Below are 17,684 nucleotides of genomic sequence, written 5' to 3'. Positions count from 1 at the left end.
AGGGCTCCTTTTATCAAGCCGCGCTAGCGGTTTAACATGCGTAATAGTGCGCGCTAGCCGCTACCGCCTCCTCTTGAGCAGGCGGTAGTTTTTAGCCAGCGCGGGAGTTAACGCGTGATGAAAAATCATGTGCGTTAACCCCGCTAACGCGGCTTGATAAAAGGAGCCCTTAGTTTTTAGCAGTCTCCTAAAACTGTAATAATCAATACATAATCTCAAATGACCAGCCAGCTTGTTCCAAAGAGACATACCCACAAGGGAAAACATTTTCAGTTTTGTAGCCACATACCTCACATTCTCAGCTGTTTGTGCTGCTAATCTCATGCCCCCTTCTGATCGCAGTGCCCTATTTGGTCTGTAATCCTCCCAGAGGAACTGAAACCAATGGGGTGCAGATTGATATATAATCTGATGAACCAAAGATAACTATAGTGAATTCTTTGTTCAATTGGCTGCCAATGAAGGCTTTTCAAAGTGGGAGTTGTTCTCATAATGCCACTAGTCAGCCTGGCTGCTGAATTCATCAGAACCTTTGTTTTGGCCAGTCCCCAAAATAGCGAATTACAATAGTCTAGATAGAACCAAACATTGGATTACAGTTCTAAAATCGTAAGTTGTCAATAGTGGTTTTAATCTATACAGCATGCGTAGCTGGGCATAATCTTTCTGAATAACATTCACAATCTGTTTACTCATAGTCAAAGCTGAATAACGGGCCACACAAAACCTCTGTCAAACTACCGACACCTCAGAGCTGTTGATAGTGCCCCCTGCCTTTGCTTTTCCTGTCGGTGCTTAAGCAACATTTGGCTCAAGCACTGGCAGCAAAGCAAAAAATAAATGTCCAGCATACCTTTCCCTCCCTACCTGACCTAATCCAAAAAACTATTTCTAATGGTCCAGTGGTTGGGCTGGGCCAATTTCCCCAGCCCCCCAAAAATACAACTGGTGGTTCAGTTGTCGACTCAATTCCTCTCCCCCCCTGCAGAGCTCCCCAAAACCCCCTGATGGTGTAAGGGTTAGGCCAGGTCCCCCAGTTCAACAACCTCTTCTCACCTTGCCATGTGGGCCAAGACCACCACCCCTTCTAGACCATCTTCATACTTTTTCTTTTAGAGCAGCAGGAAGGATGTCTACTCTGTCCCACTATGAGGGCCTAAATACCATATAAGGAGAAAAACACATTCATTGTGGAAATCTTAAAAACCTGACTGGGTTGTGGCCCTTGAAGACTGAGATTGATCAGGGGTGGGCAATCAATATCTCTATCTAATCTATCCTGTTGTCCCTCAAAGAGCTCAGAATTGGTTACAAGTTGAACATACATAAAAGCACTATAAAGAGATTGAGGAGGCCTATTCAACTTCAAAACCCATGCCACGTACTCTCCTCTTGATTTTCAACAGATTGTAGCCAGTGCTTTGCATAATATTTCGGCCTTTTAACACCAATGTGTTTTCTCCTTTAGCCATGCACTGGAGTCGTACACAGCACTGCCTTTCAACATGAGAAGCCCCTGTCCTTCAAATCCAAACACTCGGCCAACTTATCAAGGCAGCAACCCTATTAGTGACGTGTGGGCTAAGCATGCACTGCGCATCGTAGCTAAGTATTTCAAAAGGTATGGATAGCTACCCTTGTTACAGTGGCATATAATCAGGAGAGAATGTTTATAGTGTACTACAGTGTTTTATATTAACAGTCATTTTAGTTTCTCAGCGCAACACAAGACAGCTGATAATAAGTATCTTGGGATCCAGGAGTTTACACTTTTGAAACCTATATTCCCAGCACCTTCAGTTCTCTCATTCATAAGAACATAAGTCGCCGGATCAGACTCTAGTCCGGTCCGGCGATCCGTACCCGCGGAGGCCAAGCTAGGTGTTCTCTGCTGAGAAACCTTGTTTACTCGTATCCCCCAATGTGATTTGCAAGAAGGTGTGCATGCAAGTGTTCAAAAAGTACCAGGACAGTTTGAATTGCACTCCAACTTCTTTTGAGACACGCTAGGTGGTGTTGCGTAGTTTGAAACCTCGCAAGTAACCTCCTTTTTTCCTTTTGCTGATATTTTGTTTTCATCTCCAAGCTACATCAGTTTTAGTGAAAGTGTGTTTTCGTGATCGACTATTTTTTCATCATGTGTGACCTCATTGAGCAGTGCTACAGCGAGAAGTTCTGTTTTAAATTGCATAAGACCACTACAGAAACTTATAAATGGTGAAAGTGGCTTATGGGGAACATGTCATGAGTCGTGGAAGGTGTTTAGAATGGTATTCACACTTCATAAAGTGGTCATGAATCAGTGGAAGACAATTCACAAACAGGAAGATCATCAACACCAACTGATGATGATCATGTTGATCAAGTTAAGGTTCTTGGATGTGCTAATCAGCGGTTAATATGTGTTTATCCCACATATTAGGTGAGGAGTGGCCTAGTGGCAGAGCAGCTGCCTCAGTACCCTGAGGTTGTGGGATTGAATCCCAGAACTACTCCTTGAGACTCTGGGCAAATCGCTTAATCCTCTATTGCCCACCGCTTTGAATGTGTAACTACAAAAAGGTGCTTTTCAATTCCCTTCCCCGTTCCGTTTTTTGAATTCTGTCACTATTTATGTCTCCGCCAGCTTTCCCAAGAGGGCATTCCAGCCATCTATCCCCTCTCTATGAATATTTATTTTATAATGTACTTCTAAATTTACCATCCTGAAACCTCAGATTGTGTCCTCTTGTTTCTACTGCTTACCTGTCTCTGAAAAAGATGTATTTATACATTAATACTTTTCAAGGATTTAAACATCTGTATCATACTTTTCTTTTCATAAGGTATACATATTCAGATCTTCAAATCTCTTTGTGTACATCATTTAGTGCAGACACCATAGCATTTTTGTTGCCTTCCTCTGAACTGCTTCAAATCTTATGTCCTTAACAAGATACAGCCTCCAAAAACTGAACACATTACTCCAAGTGGGACCTCACCAATGACTTGTGCAGGGGCTTTGACGCTTCCTTTCTTCTGCTGGTTATACCTCTCTCCATACAGCCTAACATTTTTCTGGCTACAACCACTAATTTGTCACACTGGTTCCCTGACTTTAGATCCTCAGACACTGTCAACCCAAGATCCTTCTTTTCTGTGCACATTTTTATATATTGCCAACAAAACAGATCTCTGATCCATATAGAATAACCCCCCCCCCCCAACACACACACACACACACACGCTAAAGTTACAGCAACGTAATCAAAACTAAGATAAATAATAAAACAATAGCACAAACAAACATAAGAAAATAGAACTAGCCACGGTAGACTTAGGTCTAGATTTACTAAAATGTGTTAATATGCTAGCATGTACTAACAACATTAACATGCTTTTATTAGTAAATCTGAAAGCTACAGTAAATGGCCCGTGTTAATATTGGAGGTTCAAACCCACACTGCTGCTGTGACCCTGGGTAAGTCACTTAATCCCTCCATTGCCCCAGGTACATTAGATAGATTGTAAGCCCACCAGAACATGCAGGGAAAAATGCTTGAGTACCTGAATAAATTCATGTAAAACAGTTCTGAGCTCCCCTGGGAGAACAGTACAGAAACTTAATGAATGTGTGTTAGCACATCTGAATGCTGTAATTTATTCTAGCACATCCACTCAAGTGGAACAACAGTGGTAAATGGACAAGCTTAACTGTGCTTACAAAAAGACCAAACATTCCAGCTTTGTACATATGTCACTTGACAACGTTCAACGTGCTCATGTAATCCAGAAAAAAAGCTTTCTTGTTTCCATTAACCACATGGACTTTATCATCAGAAGATCTAAAGGCAACTCCCTTGAAAAAGTCAAAGATCTGAATATTAACCGTTGTATTGTTACAGAACAGTCAGAAACCCTGAAGATCGTGAAGCCAGGTTTTCCATGCATTTGGCAAGTGCATTTGCTGGCATTGGCTTTGGAAATGCTGGGGTTCATCTCTGGTAAGTATAGGGTGCCTTCTCTCTATTCAACTAGAGGTCTCAGGCCCACTCATGTTTGCTTAACAGGAGGCCTTATGGTCTGTAAGCTAGAGAGGCAGGCCAGGAAGAACTGAGGCAGACAGAGAATTATGGAGAGAAGGTCTTCAAAGATATAGTAGAAGGGTCCAACTTTTCTCTTTGCACTCTTCATAACTTTAGAAAAGCAAGATCTCCAAAAGGAGAATACTAAATTAGAAGAGCATGAAATGAGCCAATAGCTAGAATCTGCCTTCCATGTGATATGTTATTCTGTTGCACTGATGATGTATCTTCAGGAATGTGTGCCCAAGAGGGCAAGGCTAAGGCAACCATGGCTATTAGTGATTAGAGCATTGAGAGTGTAGATAATTGGGTGACTGGTGACCATGAAGATTGCTTGATAACATTTCTGCCTGATGTGACAGAAGTGGATCTCACATGTTAGATAGCATGTTAGAAAGCACTTGGGAGGAGCCAGCTGCTGTGATGCATATGATACCATTGACAAAGAAATTAATAGAAAAAGATTCTAAATGCCAAATTTAGGATTTTAGATCAAAGATCAAAGACTTGAACCGCCAAGGTAGCTTTCTCTGAAATGCTTCCAGTTTTCTGCACAGGACCCCAGGGGAAGAATGTAAGCTCTACAGAGCAGGGACTTTCTTTTGAATGTTTTAATGTACAGTGCTGCGTATGTCTAGTAGCTCTATAGAAATGATAAGTAGTATTAGTAGTATATCGCTCCTCACGGCTGAGACAGGCATGGTAATAAACCTCCCATGAAGAAGTTTTAACTGACACCAATTCAGATTGTTTGTGGGAGTCTGAAGTAGATCTACATTATTTCTCGAAGGAGGAACCGTGTGGAATACCATCCAACCCCTCCCCTCCAAAGGAAAGAAGAACATCTCCACCTGAGAGCCTTTCCTTCCCATCTTTTCTCAAGTTGGTGGCAGCTGCTATCCCAATTCCTTTGGAACTAGAGGGTGAACCCAAGGCTGAGATGTTCGAAGTTCTGGACTGAGTCACCTCCTAGTGGTTAGAGCTACAACCCTGAAGTTGTAGGTTCAAACCCCTTGTGACCATGGGCAAGTCACTTAATCCTCCACTGCCCCAGGTACATTAGATAGACACTAAGCCTGCTGGGACAGATAGGGAAAATGCTTGAGTACCTGATTTGTAACCCGTTTTGAACTTCTTGTGGAGGACGGGCTAAAAAATTGAATCAATCAATGAATGAATAATTGAATTAATGAATGAATAAATAAGTGAAGAATTGGGAGTCTCCTCTGCCGGTACTGATCTTCGCTTAAAAAAAAAAAAAATTGATACCATGTACCAGATCTAGAGTGCACCAGGATATGATGAGCCTCAGTTGCTTGATCATTCCTTGGTTGTAGAATCTGTGCTCAAGTGGGCCACGATTTCTAGAGACTATGCCTCATCACCCCCAGGCTGGGAAACTAAATGCTGGACTCATTTGGATGGAAAATGTATCAGGTCTCTATGCTCATCTCCCACACTGTCTTACCAGCTCTATACAAGCAATTACTTGCGATCCTTAATGAACAGTATGCTGGATTCGGCAGATACTCTCCCACCAGGGCAGGCCGAATCGCTTTGCCAGTTGGCCAGGAAGCAGAAGGCATTCAGGAAATTCCTGAGTTGATGTGCCTATTACACTTGTGATGTAGCATCCAGGATCTCTGTACAAAGTATAGTGATGCGCAGACTCTTACTTGTATGGCTGCACGTCTCTGACTTGGAACCAGCTGTTCAGCAGAGGTTGGTGGATGCTACTTGCCAAGGAAATGACTTTTTGGAGAAAAGGTGGAAGAGGTTGCAGACCTTATCAAAAAGCATACTGGTACCATCGACACTCTGTCCCAGTGAATGCCTTCTGCATCAATCGCTTGACTAGTTTGCTTGGGGTTTTAGCCAATTTGTATGGCCGGATCAGAAAATGGGCAATCGAGGGGAAAACACACGGTGAACCGTTGTGGGCATCGGGTTGGCAAATGCGATCATTGCTAAAGCTGTCAAAACAGGTTTAGCGACGATCGCTGACTTTAGTGCATCTGGGTCCTAGTCCCTTTAGAAAACCCCATCTTGAAATGGTTCTTCCATTTGAAAGATTACTGCTAGGGATCAGCACCCCCATTTTGAACTTGGAGCTAGATAGGGTAGGAGTAGAGTTACCAGATTTTACCTTCGTAAAATCCAGACCTATGGCCACGCCCCCTCAACTTGGCCTCTTGCTCGGGACATGTCTGGATAAATCCGGATGTCTAGTAACCCTAGGTGGGAGCAGAAGGGGATTGTTGCTGCCCAGACCTACTATACTAGGGATCACCTCTGGGTAACTCCCAGAGGTGCATAGATTTCCTAAGGAAGGCTGGAATTGGAAGGGGAGAATGGTGCTATAGAAATAAAATTGGAATCATTAGGAAGATATGGACAGGGAGATCAGATCCACTTGGGTGGGGATCATAAGGGAGCTAGGATCCACATAACTGCCAATGGCTATCACATACATGGTCATGTCCAGATATTCTGTTCTGGTGCCCAGACATGACCTGGTATTGAAATCCAGGTCTAATTTAGCCATTGGCAGTCAGCACTTAAAAAAAAAAAAGCTGAATATCGAGCCTGTAAAACTTAAATTCACTTTTACTTCATTTCAGATATAAAATGATGGAATTTCTTTCTTTCTTTTCTTTTCCTAGCCATGGAATGTCTTACCCTATTTCAGGTTTAGTGAAGACCTACAAAGCAAAGGATTACAAGGTGGATCATCCAATAGTGGTATATAAACCTATATATGTACATTTTATCATTACTTGAGAGTAGCTGCATGTGTTTACAATGTATTAACATATTTGTATATCATATATAAGAAAATATGATTGAGGTTTATTATTGTAAGACATCTTGGCTTGACTCACCAGCTGGCTCTATTTGCTGAAAGACTGATTTAATCCTGTTATACCCTACAGCAGGGGTTCCTAATCAGTGGGGCTTGCACCCCCAAGAGGTATGGTAGGAGATCAAATGAGTTGCAGAAAAGGGTCCTGAAATCCTGAGGCAATAAATTGAAACTTCTAGACAGAGTGAAGGCAATTTTTAGGACAGTTAATGGTAGTATAACTGTAGTACTGTAATTTTAGTAACAGTTTAGCAGCTAGCTCCCGTTAGTGAATAATGACACACATGTAGCTTCTGCTTGCCCTGGATCGGTAGCATGGAATGTTACTACTCTTTGAGTTTGGGCCAGGTACTAGTGACCTGGATTGGCCACCCTGGGAATGGGCTACTGGGCTTGATGGACCATTGGTCTGACACAGTAAGGCTGTTCTTATGCCCCCCTTACTATGTCACTGACTGTAACCATACCAAGCTGACCTCACTGTAGCATGATTACCTTCCGTATGTTTTCACACTGTTCTTTCAACAGTTTCAGGTGGAAGAGTTGATGCCTGGGACCTTGTATACAATTGCTATTTATTTTTATATTGAACCAAATTATCATATAAACTCCAACATAGATCTCTACAATCATTTTTAAGTTTTTCAGATTCTTTCCTTTCAGATTATGCTTGGAAATCCATATTCTCATGAACCATAGAGCTGTTGTGAGCCATCTGCTCTGTGACACAGGTCCTGTTTCCAACAGAGCCAGATCCTTTGGCATGATATCTGTTCTAATTGGTAGTTACAATTCTATAGCCATAACTTTGATCTGTGCTTAGTCTTTGATCACTTCACTACTGAGCTGAGGAAGATCAGGGTCAACAGCAATCTTAATAAAAACAGGATTTATTTCCAGTTCAGTAGCAGAATCCAGCATTTTTCCAATGGGATCTGCCCATTTGTTGTTGCTTAATGTCTTACCATCTAAAGCAGTCACCAAGTACCTGAATGGTAGTTCACATGTATGCAGGTTACAGACAATCCACATCAGCTTCCTTTGTAGCATCTTCTTAACATACCGTATTTTCACGTAGATAACGCGCACCCGTGTAAAACGCGCACACGGGTATAGCGCGCGGGAAACACAAATTTATGTAAAGAAATTTTTATATACCGCGCTCACGGGTATACCGCGCATGCCGCCCCGACTCTCCTCTGGCAGCCCTGACTCTCCTCTGGCTGCCCCGACTCTCCTTTCACCCGCCCCGACTTTCCGTTCGCTACCCCGACTCTCCGTTCGCTGCCCCGACTCTCTTTTGGCTGCCTCGACTCTCCTTTCACCCGCCCCGACTTTCCGTTCGCTGCCCCGACTCTCCGTTCGCTGCCCCGACTCTCCTCTGGCTGCCCCGACTCTCCGTTCACCCGCCCCGACTTTCCGTTCACTGCCCCGACTCTCCTCTGGCTGCCCCGACTCTCCGTTCACCCGCCCCGACTCTCCTTTCACCCGCCCCGACTTTCCGTTCGCTGCCCCGACTCTCCTTTCACCCGCCCCGACTTTCCGTTCGCTGCCCCGACTTTCCGTTTGCTGCCCCGACTCTCTTCTGGCTGCCCCGACTCTCCTTTGGCTGCCCCGACTCTCCTTTCACCCGCCCCGACTTTCCGTTCTCTGCCCCGACTCTCCGTTCGCTGCCCCGACTCTCCTCTTGCTGCCCCGACTCTCCGTTCACCCACCCTGACTTTCCGTTCACTGCCCCGACTCTCCTCTGGCTGCCCCGACTCTCCGTTCACCCGCCCCGACTTTCCGTTCGCTGCCCCGACTCTCCGTTCGCTGCCCCGACTCTCCTCTGGCTGCCCCGACTCTCTGTTCACCCACCCCGACTTTCCGTTCACTGCCCCGACTCTCCTCTGGCTGCCCCGACTCTCCTCTGGCTGCCCCGACTCTCCGTTCACCCGCCCCGACTCTCCTCTGGCTGCCCCAACTCTCCTTTCACTCGCCCCGACTTTCCGTTCGCTGCCCCGACTCTCTTCTGGCTGCCCCGACTCTCCTCTGGCTGCCCCGACTCTCCTTTCACCCGCCCCGACTTTCCGTTCGCTGCCCCGACTCTCCGTTCGCTTCCCCGACTCTCCGTTCGCTGCCCCGACTCTCCTTTCGCCCGCCCTGCCCTGCTCCCAGCTCTGTAAGCATGCGCAATGGTCTGAGCATGCTTGCCGCTTAGTTTTCTGCGCCGGGTTGTGGGGGCGCGCTTTTGACCTGTCACCAAGGCGGTTTTTCTGACGGTGTGCTTTTCACCATGTGGCTGTGGCCTCCCTCTATCTGGCCTTGTAATTTGCCCAGTGAATACTATTTTGACTATACAACAGCATCTCAGCCTTTGGGTAAGCCTATAAAAGATTAATGCTGCATGTAGAGCCCACATTTTAATTTGATCTCTTCAGATTGGTATTCTGCATTTATCTACCCGGTAGTAGAGTTTATCAATTAAATTTAAATTTACCGCCGTAATGACAGGAATGAGACGAAAGTCATATACAGCGGACTTTAAGCTTCAAGTCGTTGCGAAAGCTGAGGAAATAGGCAACCGGGCCGCAGCGAGAGAGTTCGATGTTGGAGAAACATCGGTACGTGAATGGAGAAAAGATAAGAAGGAACTGGAGAAATGCAATCCGCGAAAATGGGCACATCGTGGGGCCAAACCAAAATGGCCTCAACTGGAGGATGACTTGAAGCAGTGGATTCTGACGAGAAGGGAGCAAAATCAATCAGTCTCTACTGTTGCGATTCAGATGAAGGCAAAACTACTTGCCAATGGAAGAGGAATACCCGACTTCAAAGCTGGCTTCACATGGATCTCAAAATTTATGAAAAGGAACGGACTATCAGTTAGAATGAGAACAACTGTTGGCCAGCGACTTCCGGATGACTGGCAGCAAAAATTGATTGATTTCCGTGACTTTGTCGCCAAAGAAATATCTGAACTTGGCATCACTGCAAAGGACGTCATCAACATGGATGAAATTCCAATGGCATTCGACATTCCAGCGACAAGAACCATAGCCCCCACAGGTACTAAATCTGTTGCCATCACCACAACTGGGCATGAAAGAACGTGTTTTACAGTCGTTCTTGGTTGCTCAGCTAGCGTGGTTAAGTTAAAGCCCATGCTCATTTTCAAAAGGGTCACTATGCCCCGTGAAAAGCTGCCCACCAGTGTGGTTGTGCACTGCAACAAGAAGGGATGGATGGACTGCGACGTAATGAGATTGTGGGTAGATAAATGCTTTAGGGCAAGACAGGGTGGATTCTTTGCAAAAAAATCCTTGTTAATTTTTGATGCCATGGCTGCCCACAAAGAAAAAAATGTTCAGGCCTACATTAATTCTACTCGTGCCCACATCGCTGTGATACCTGGAGGCCTGACGTGTAAGCTGCAGCCACTTGACATCGCAGTGAATCATCCATTCAAGACTTTTATTAGAAATGAGTGGGAGGAGTGGATGCAGAGCGGCACGCACGAGTACACACCCGCGGGGCGGCTGAAGCGGGCAACTTTCACAGAAGTCTGCAAGTGGGTGGCTTCAGCATGGGACAAAATAACACCAGATACCATTCGAAACGGATTTAGAAAAGCGGGCATTATTTATGAAACCAATGACACTACGGGTACTACCAGTGCAGCGGAAGGAGGCAACAACATGGATATCAGCGATGATGATGACGATATCACTTCGGAAATAAACGAGGATCGTCTGCAGGCCTTGCTCACTTTATTTAATGACGATGATGACAATTCGGATTTTGATGGATTCAAGGATTCAGATGACTGTGATGATGATGACTGAATAAACCTGTAAACTTTATTTATTTACAACTTTACCGTAACTACGGTAACTGTATTTAGATTATTTTGTCCTCGATACTTCGTTTGATCTACCGGTTAATGTTATAGTTTATAAGAATGAACATGTAATTTCTGTTCTTGTTGCTGAATTCATACTCACTAACTCTAGATTAAAAGTTATATGGTTGTTTATAAGAATGAACAGTTTTTTTCTTTTCACGTGTTTGGTTGGAGGGTGTGTGAATGGTGCGTGAGTTCTTCTATGTCTGGTTGAGGTGGATTGAATTACCGGTATTTAGCTGAAGAAATTATGGTAGTTAAACACCCCCCCCCCCCCCCCATTCCACACACATTACGGTAATTCTCTTCCATTTTTGTTCCCATTATAAAAAACACTGATAAGTTCCCAGAAAAAAATACATTAAAATAAGAAGTGAAAACAAAGGCCCCTACAGATGAGAACATAACATAAGAATAGCCTAACTGGATCAGTCCAATGGTCCATCATGCCCAGTAGCCCATTCTCATGGTAGCCAATCCAGGTCACTAATACCTGGTCAAAACCCAAAGAATAGCAAACATTCCATGCTACGGATCCAGGGCAAGCAGACGCTTCCCCAATGTCTTAATAACAGACTATGGACTTTTCCTCCAGGAATTTGTCCAAACCTTTTTAAAACCAGCAACGCTATCTGCTTTTATCATAACTTAAATCTTTCCTTCCAAATAGAGACCTTGCTAGATGTCAAATATAGAAAGAACAAGGTAACTTCACAAGGACTTAGCTGTGCAGGAAATGTGAATCTCCTCATACACCCACCATATAGTGCAAAAATGTGCAAAGGTCTGTTTTTTTATTTCGATCACTACATAGCCTAATGCCACACAAATATATTCTGAAGGTCAATGCTAAACTTGGACCACAAGGAGATATTGACAAACCACTAGAAGAGATCCCAAAACAACTACGTAGGCACAACACCACTCAGTGTGTGAACCAGTTCAGTGGAGTGGACTACGGTAACTGGGGGGTGGAAATGGACCCGGAGTTTTCTCAGCAGAATTTCCCAGAACATCTCTTCCTCTCAACACATTGACACGCTGGTGGGTTTATTTTATAGCTTTTTCACTCCCTTCGGTCTGCCTGTCCCCCCTTGAAGTCCTGTCCCCCCTTGAAGGTCTGCCTGTCCCCCCTTGAAGTCCTGTCCCCATCCTGAAAGCTTGATGCCCCCCCCCCCCGACGCCCGATTCATCATCCGGAAGGACCGCTCGCACCCCCACCGCTCGCACTCCCACCCCGATGGACTGCTCGCACTCCCACCCGAAGGACCGCTCGCACCCCCACAGCCTCCCCCCTCCCCCATGGAGAAGCTGTCTACCTTGTTTCCGGATGCCAGTGAGCCCAGCTGCTTCCTCTGCCGGCGGTCCTGCCCCTTCTCTGAGCCCTGCTGCGCTGCTTCCTCTTCCGGCGGTCCCGCCCTTTCTCTGATGTCAGAGAAAGGGCGGGACCGCCGGAAGAGGAAGCAGTTATTGATCCTATTATAATTTCTGATCATGCTGGTGTGTGGATTGATCTGCAGAATGATATATCAGAATATTCTAAATCAATTTGGAGATTTGATAATGCTTTGCTTGCAGATGCGAACTTTATAGAAGATCTTAAAGTAAAGATGAAGGAATTTTTTCAAATTAATAATTCAGGAAATATAAATATTGAAATTTTATGGGATGCTTGTAAAGCAACAATGAGAGGAAATATTATATCATATACAGCATTTATGAAAAAACAACTTAAAAAACAATTTATGGATTTGGAGGAAGAAATTAAATTATTAGAACATAAATTAATTATTAAATGGGAACATGTTATATTGCAGAAATTATTAAAAGCAAAAGCTAAATATAATGAGATCTCGTCTCAATTTGTGAGGAAAGATATGTTCTGTCAGCAAGTTCAGTATTATGGAAATTCAAATAAGGCTGGAAATCTTTTAGCAAATTTTCTTAAAGCAAAAAAAAGAAAATCTAAGATTATTGCAATTAAAGATACAAGGGGCAATACACACACTAACATTAAGGATATTTTAAAACAATTTCTTGATTTTTATAAGAGTCTATATTCTTCGGATTCTTATGAAAATAAAGAACAAGTTTCAAGTTTCAAGTTTTATTGATTTTGATATACCAACCATCAAATTAATATCTAGCTGGTTTACAATCGAATTAAAAAGATAGGGAAAACTGAGAAAAATTAAAAAATAAAATAAAAAAAATGTGTGAACATATAATAAAATAAACAAACAAACGAACAAACAATTACCAGACGTACTAGAATGTGAGGGTAAAATAATGGGATGGGAAAAGTTACATATTAAAGAAGAAGAAGGGAAATAGTAGGGGTTGGGTAGTACATAAGGGAGGGGTTGCTTTGTCAAGGAAATTGTTGTGAAAAGGAAGAAAAAGAATAATAGTTCTAATGATTATTAAATGCATCACCGAATAGGAGAGTTTTAAGACCAGTCTTAAATTTATCAAGTCGAAGTTCATCACGGAGATGCTGTGGTAGGGAGTTCCAAAGAGTAGGTGCAGTTACTGCGAAGTTCACTTTCCGTGTATAGTAGAAATCTCTTAAGGAGGGGATGAAAAGAAGTTTTTGGTTGGTTGATCTTAGTGTGCGTGGAGAACTTTGAGGAATAAGAAGTTTATCTAGGAACGAGGGCAAATGAGAAAGTTTTATTTTAAAGGAAAGTAAGATGATTTTGTAGGTGATGCGATGAGTGATAGGGAGCCAATGTTCTTTTTTTAAAAGAGGAGTGACATGGTCATATTTACCTATTTTATATATAAGTTTTATGGCAGTATTTTGTATTAGTTGTAGACGTCTGATTTCTTTTTGAGGGAGACCATTAAGAAGTGAATTGCAGTAATCTAAATGGGAGATTACTAATGAATGAACCAGAATAATGATTGAACTGGTTTCTAGTACAGAAGTTAGAGATCGAATAATACGTAATTTAAAAAAGCAGGTTTTAACGATTGAACTTATATGATCATGAAAAGAGAGTTCCCTGTCAATAGTGACACCTAAAAGTTTTATTTTGGTATCCATATGAATAGGTGTTGATTTGATTAATATGTTGTCTAATAGAGATTCTGTGTTTTTAATAGAGAATAACATACCTCGGGATTTTTCTAGGTTAAGGGAGAGTTTATTTGTGAACAACCAGTCATATATGATGTCTAATTTGTTGTTGATGTCTTTTATGTCTGAAATATTTGAGCAGGATGGATTAGAATTTTTGAATTCATTTGTTGGACCAAATATTCCGGATCATATAAAAAGAAGTCTGGAAGAACATATATCTTTAAAAGAAATAGAATCAGCATTGAAGGCTCTTAGAGTTGGATCCGCTCCAGGTGGAGATGGTTATACTGTTGAATTCTATAAAACATTTCAAAATATTATATTACCATATTTATTAAATTTATATCAGTATCAGATAAATAATGGAAATATATCAGGTACTATGGCTGATTCTGTAATTATTGTCTTACCAAAACCAAACAGGGATCCGACATTGGTTTCAAATTACAGGCCCATCTCTTTGTTGAATGTAGATGGTAAATTGCTTGCTAAAGTATTAGCATTAAGATTGGCAAAAGCTCTTCCTTTTATTATTGATGTACACCAAACAGGATTTGTTGCTAAAAGACACTCTTCACATAACACCAGATAGGCATTTCATTCTTTAAATTTAGCAAAAAATATGAATGACCCAGCTTTTCTAATATCGTTAGATGCAGAGAAAGCATTTGATAGAATGGAATGGAGTTTTATGTATCAAGCTTTAGAGTGGTTTGGTATAGGACCCGGTTTTATTAAAATGATTCAAACATTGTATAGCTCTCCTGGAGCAAGATTAAATATAAATAATAACCTATCAGATAGATTTAACTTGCTAAGGGGGGTTAGACAAGGATGTCCTTTATCTCCCTTACTTTTCGACATTGTTCTTGAACCCTTATTATTTGCAATCAATCAAACTAAGGGAATAAAAGGAATCACATTTTCTAATTGGGAATTTAAACTATCTGCATATGCAGATGACATTCTATTGTATTTAAGAGAACCGGGGGATACCATTCCATGTTTACTTAATTTACTAGAGAAGTTTGGAAAATTTTCTGGGTATAAAATCAATTGGGGAAAATCTGAAGTTCTTCTAATTAATGTCCATTGTACCAAAGGATTATTTGATTCATATTCATTTAAATGGAAAGAGGAAGGTTTAAAATACTTAGGTATTCTTATAAAAAATACAATTGATGACACAGTAAAAGAGAATGAAAAACTTTTATTAAAAAAAATAACAGAAATGTGCGAGCAATGGAATCCTTTACATCTTTCTTGGTGGGGAAGAGTCCAAACAATTAAAATGATGATATTGCCTGTGGTTTGTTATCAAATGAGTATGATTCCAATATTTTTTCAGGGGTCATTTTATAAAAAATTGAACAATATTCTTACAAAATTTGTTTGGTTTGGGAAAAGACCCAGAATCGCTTTAACATCATTACAAAAAACAATTAAGGAGGGAGGGGTAAATTTTCCAAATTTTTATAGGTATCATCAAGCCTATATTTTAAGACAGGGTATGTATTGGATCCTCCCAGATCTCATGGAGAATGTACCTGACTGGTTATACTTAGAATGGCGGCTCCTGTTCCCATTACATCTAGAACATCTAATTAGTATAACAATGCCTAGGAGATATAAAGATAACAGAATTCTACTAGATACATGGAAAACACTAAGATTTATTAGTAATATATCACCAGATCCATTGGCTAAGTCATTAAATCAATCCATTTGGGTAAATTCCAGGATCAAAATTGGTGGATTCAAAATAGTATGGAAGCAATGGATAATTGCAGGTATACGGTCTTTGAATGATGTTATAGTAAATGGATCAATGCTTAGTTTTTCACAATTGCAACAGAAATTTGGATTGAACAAGACACAATATTTTAAATGGATGCAATTGAAGCAGGCTATTCAGGAAGGGTTCCCTGAATGGAAAAATCTTAACACTCAGTATAGTTTGCAGATCCTTTGCTTTCAGGCAGATTTTTTAGGACACCAAGCCACAAAATGGTATAAGTTTTTATATGGATTTTTAAACAAAAAAAAGAGAACAGGACTTAGGGACATTTGGAGTATTGAGATAGGACAGACAATTTCTGCATCTCAATGGCAAAAATTTTGGTCCTGGAGGATACATACTACAAGGTCAGCATCTATGAGTCAAACATGGATGTTTTTGTTACACAGAGTTTTATGGACCCCTACACGGTTACAAAAAGTAGATAGTACTAGATCTAATAGATGCTGGCATTGTAAGATAGAAGTGGGGACATTAGATCATTTAATATTCTTTTGTCCCTGTATAAATGCTTTCTGGAAAATAATTTGGCCCCAAATTAATAATTTGTTAGAGAATCATGTTGGACTCTCATACGATACAATATTATTTGGAACAGCAATGAGAACTCAAAGTCCAATTTCTGCAAACAATAATAAACTTTTATTAATATTGACAGGGGTCGCCATACAGCAAATTACTCAAAACTGGAAAGATCACACTAAGTTAAATTTCACTTTTTGGTGGAATTCAATTTGTCATATATACAAAATGGAAAAAGTAATGGCGTTACAACAAGGGTATATTCATAAGTTTAATAAAATCTGGGGACCATTGGCTAATTTCTCTAATGATCAGATATCATAGCACATGGATAGAACATATAGGGGGTTGGGGAGGGTAAATCATTGTAAGGGTAATTTGATATACAATTCTGTTAAAAGGGGTTTCTTTACTTTACAAAATAAGAATAATTGTTTGATATTTCAAGTGTTCGTTTAAAATTGTATGTATTACATATATTTCACTTGATGTAAGATTTAAAAAAGAATAAAGAATCTACAAAAAAAAAAAAAAGAAAATGCAACTGATGCCATTCTGCTGAAATTCCTCCTCAAACTTTACATCCAAATTTTTTAATGATTCTTGCTTGAGCCCTCTTCACCTTGTTGTGATGAATCACCAAAGCAGTGTCCAAGTGAGTGATGAGTCCTGCATCAATCCAGGCAAGAATTCAATCAATCTCTGCTGTCTCTCTCAGTCCAGTATGTGTCTTAAACTGGCAAGGGATATGTTGGTTATATCCTCAGTATTATATTTTGGCCTCTTCCTATCTTTCTGTAGAGCAACAGGAGCTTCCTCCATTGGCTCATAGGCCACATCTTCTGAATCTCCCTTTTCCACTTCAAGCATAGATCTTTCCATCATATCTTGCTCTTCAGCTGTTCTTTTTTCACTCTTCATTCTCTGCTTTTCTTAGGTTGAAACAATTTTTATTGATGACAAAACACGGGAAACAACCAAAACAGAGTAACACCACAATACAAATCATGAAACAAAGAAGGCAGTCATCAAGTTTCTACCCAGCCCTCCCCCAACTATTCCCAAACCAACAACAAACTGTTCCCAGGAAAAAGAGAAGAGAGCCATAAGACACATATACTCTTAGTGCCCCATGGCAAAACCAAGGCCAAAAGCCACCCCACCACTGAAGCCCCCACCCCCCACCCTCCCCCCACAACCCAAATCTAACCCACCCCAGGTGGATGTGCGCTCAGTTGAAGTTTGTTCAAAATGCAGCTCTGGGCTCTCGGAGGCAAAATCTGCAAATAGGGATTCCAAATCTTCACAAAATTCTCTGCTTTTCTTTTTCCTCCTTTTCTTCTGTAGTTCTGGACTGAGGGAAGTCATCTGGTCCAATCTGAGGTCTAACACTCCCAACTTTCTCTCTTTGATCTTATATAAAGGCTAACTCAATCACAGGAATCATCTTCTTTCTGCTGAAGTCACAA

At 41.4% G+C, this 17,684-nt stretch overlaps 1 protein-coding gene across 3 annotated transcripts in view; it reads left to right on the top strand.

The window, feature by feature from the left end:
* Nucleotides 1-17,684, top strand: part of ADHFE1 (alcohol dehydrogenase iron containing 1) — an 85,954-nt gene that overhangs the window by 27,676 nt on the left and 40,594 nt on the right. For 2 of the 3 annotated variants that reach the window (XM_033934220.1, XM_033934222.1), the window contains exons 9-11: nucleotides 1,469-1,621; nucleotides 3,885-3,983; nucleotides 6,728-6,806. In XM_033934220.1, coding sequence (XP_033790111.1) covers nucleotides 1,469-1,621; nucleotides 3,885-3,983; nucleotides 6,728-6,806 — 331 coding nt within the window. The remainder of the gene's footprint in view (nucleotides 1-1,468; nucleotides 1,622-3,884; nucleotides 3,984-6,727; nucleotides 6,807-17,684) is intronic. The other variant, XM_033934221.1, reaches the window with a different exon arrangement.

The sequence above is a fragment of the Geotrypetes seraphini genome, chromosome 2 (genome assembly GCF_902459505.1).
Source record: "Geotrypetes seraphini chromosome 2, aGeoSer1.1, whole genome shotgun sequence".
NCBI classification, from domain to species: domain Eukaryota; kingdom Metazoa; phylum Chordata; class Amphibia; order Gymnophiona; family Dermophiidae; genus Geotrypetes; species Geotrypetes seraphini.
This window is presented reverse-complemented; position numbering and strand designations above follow the sequence as displayed.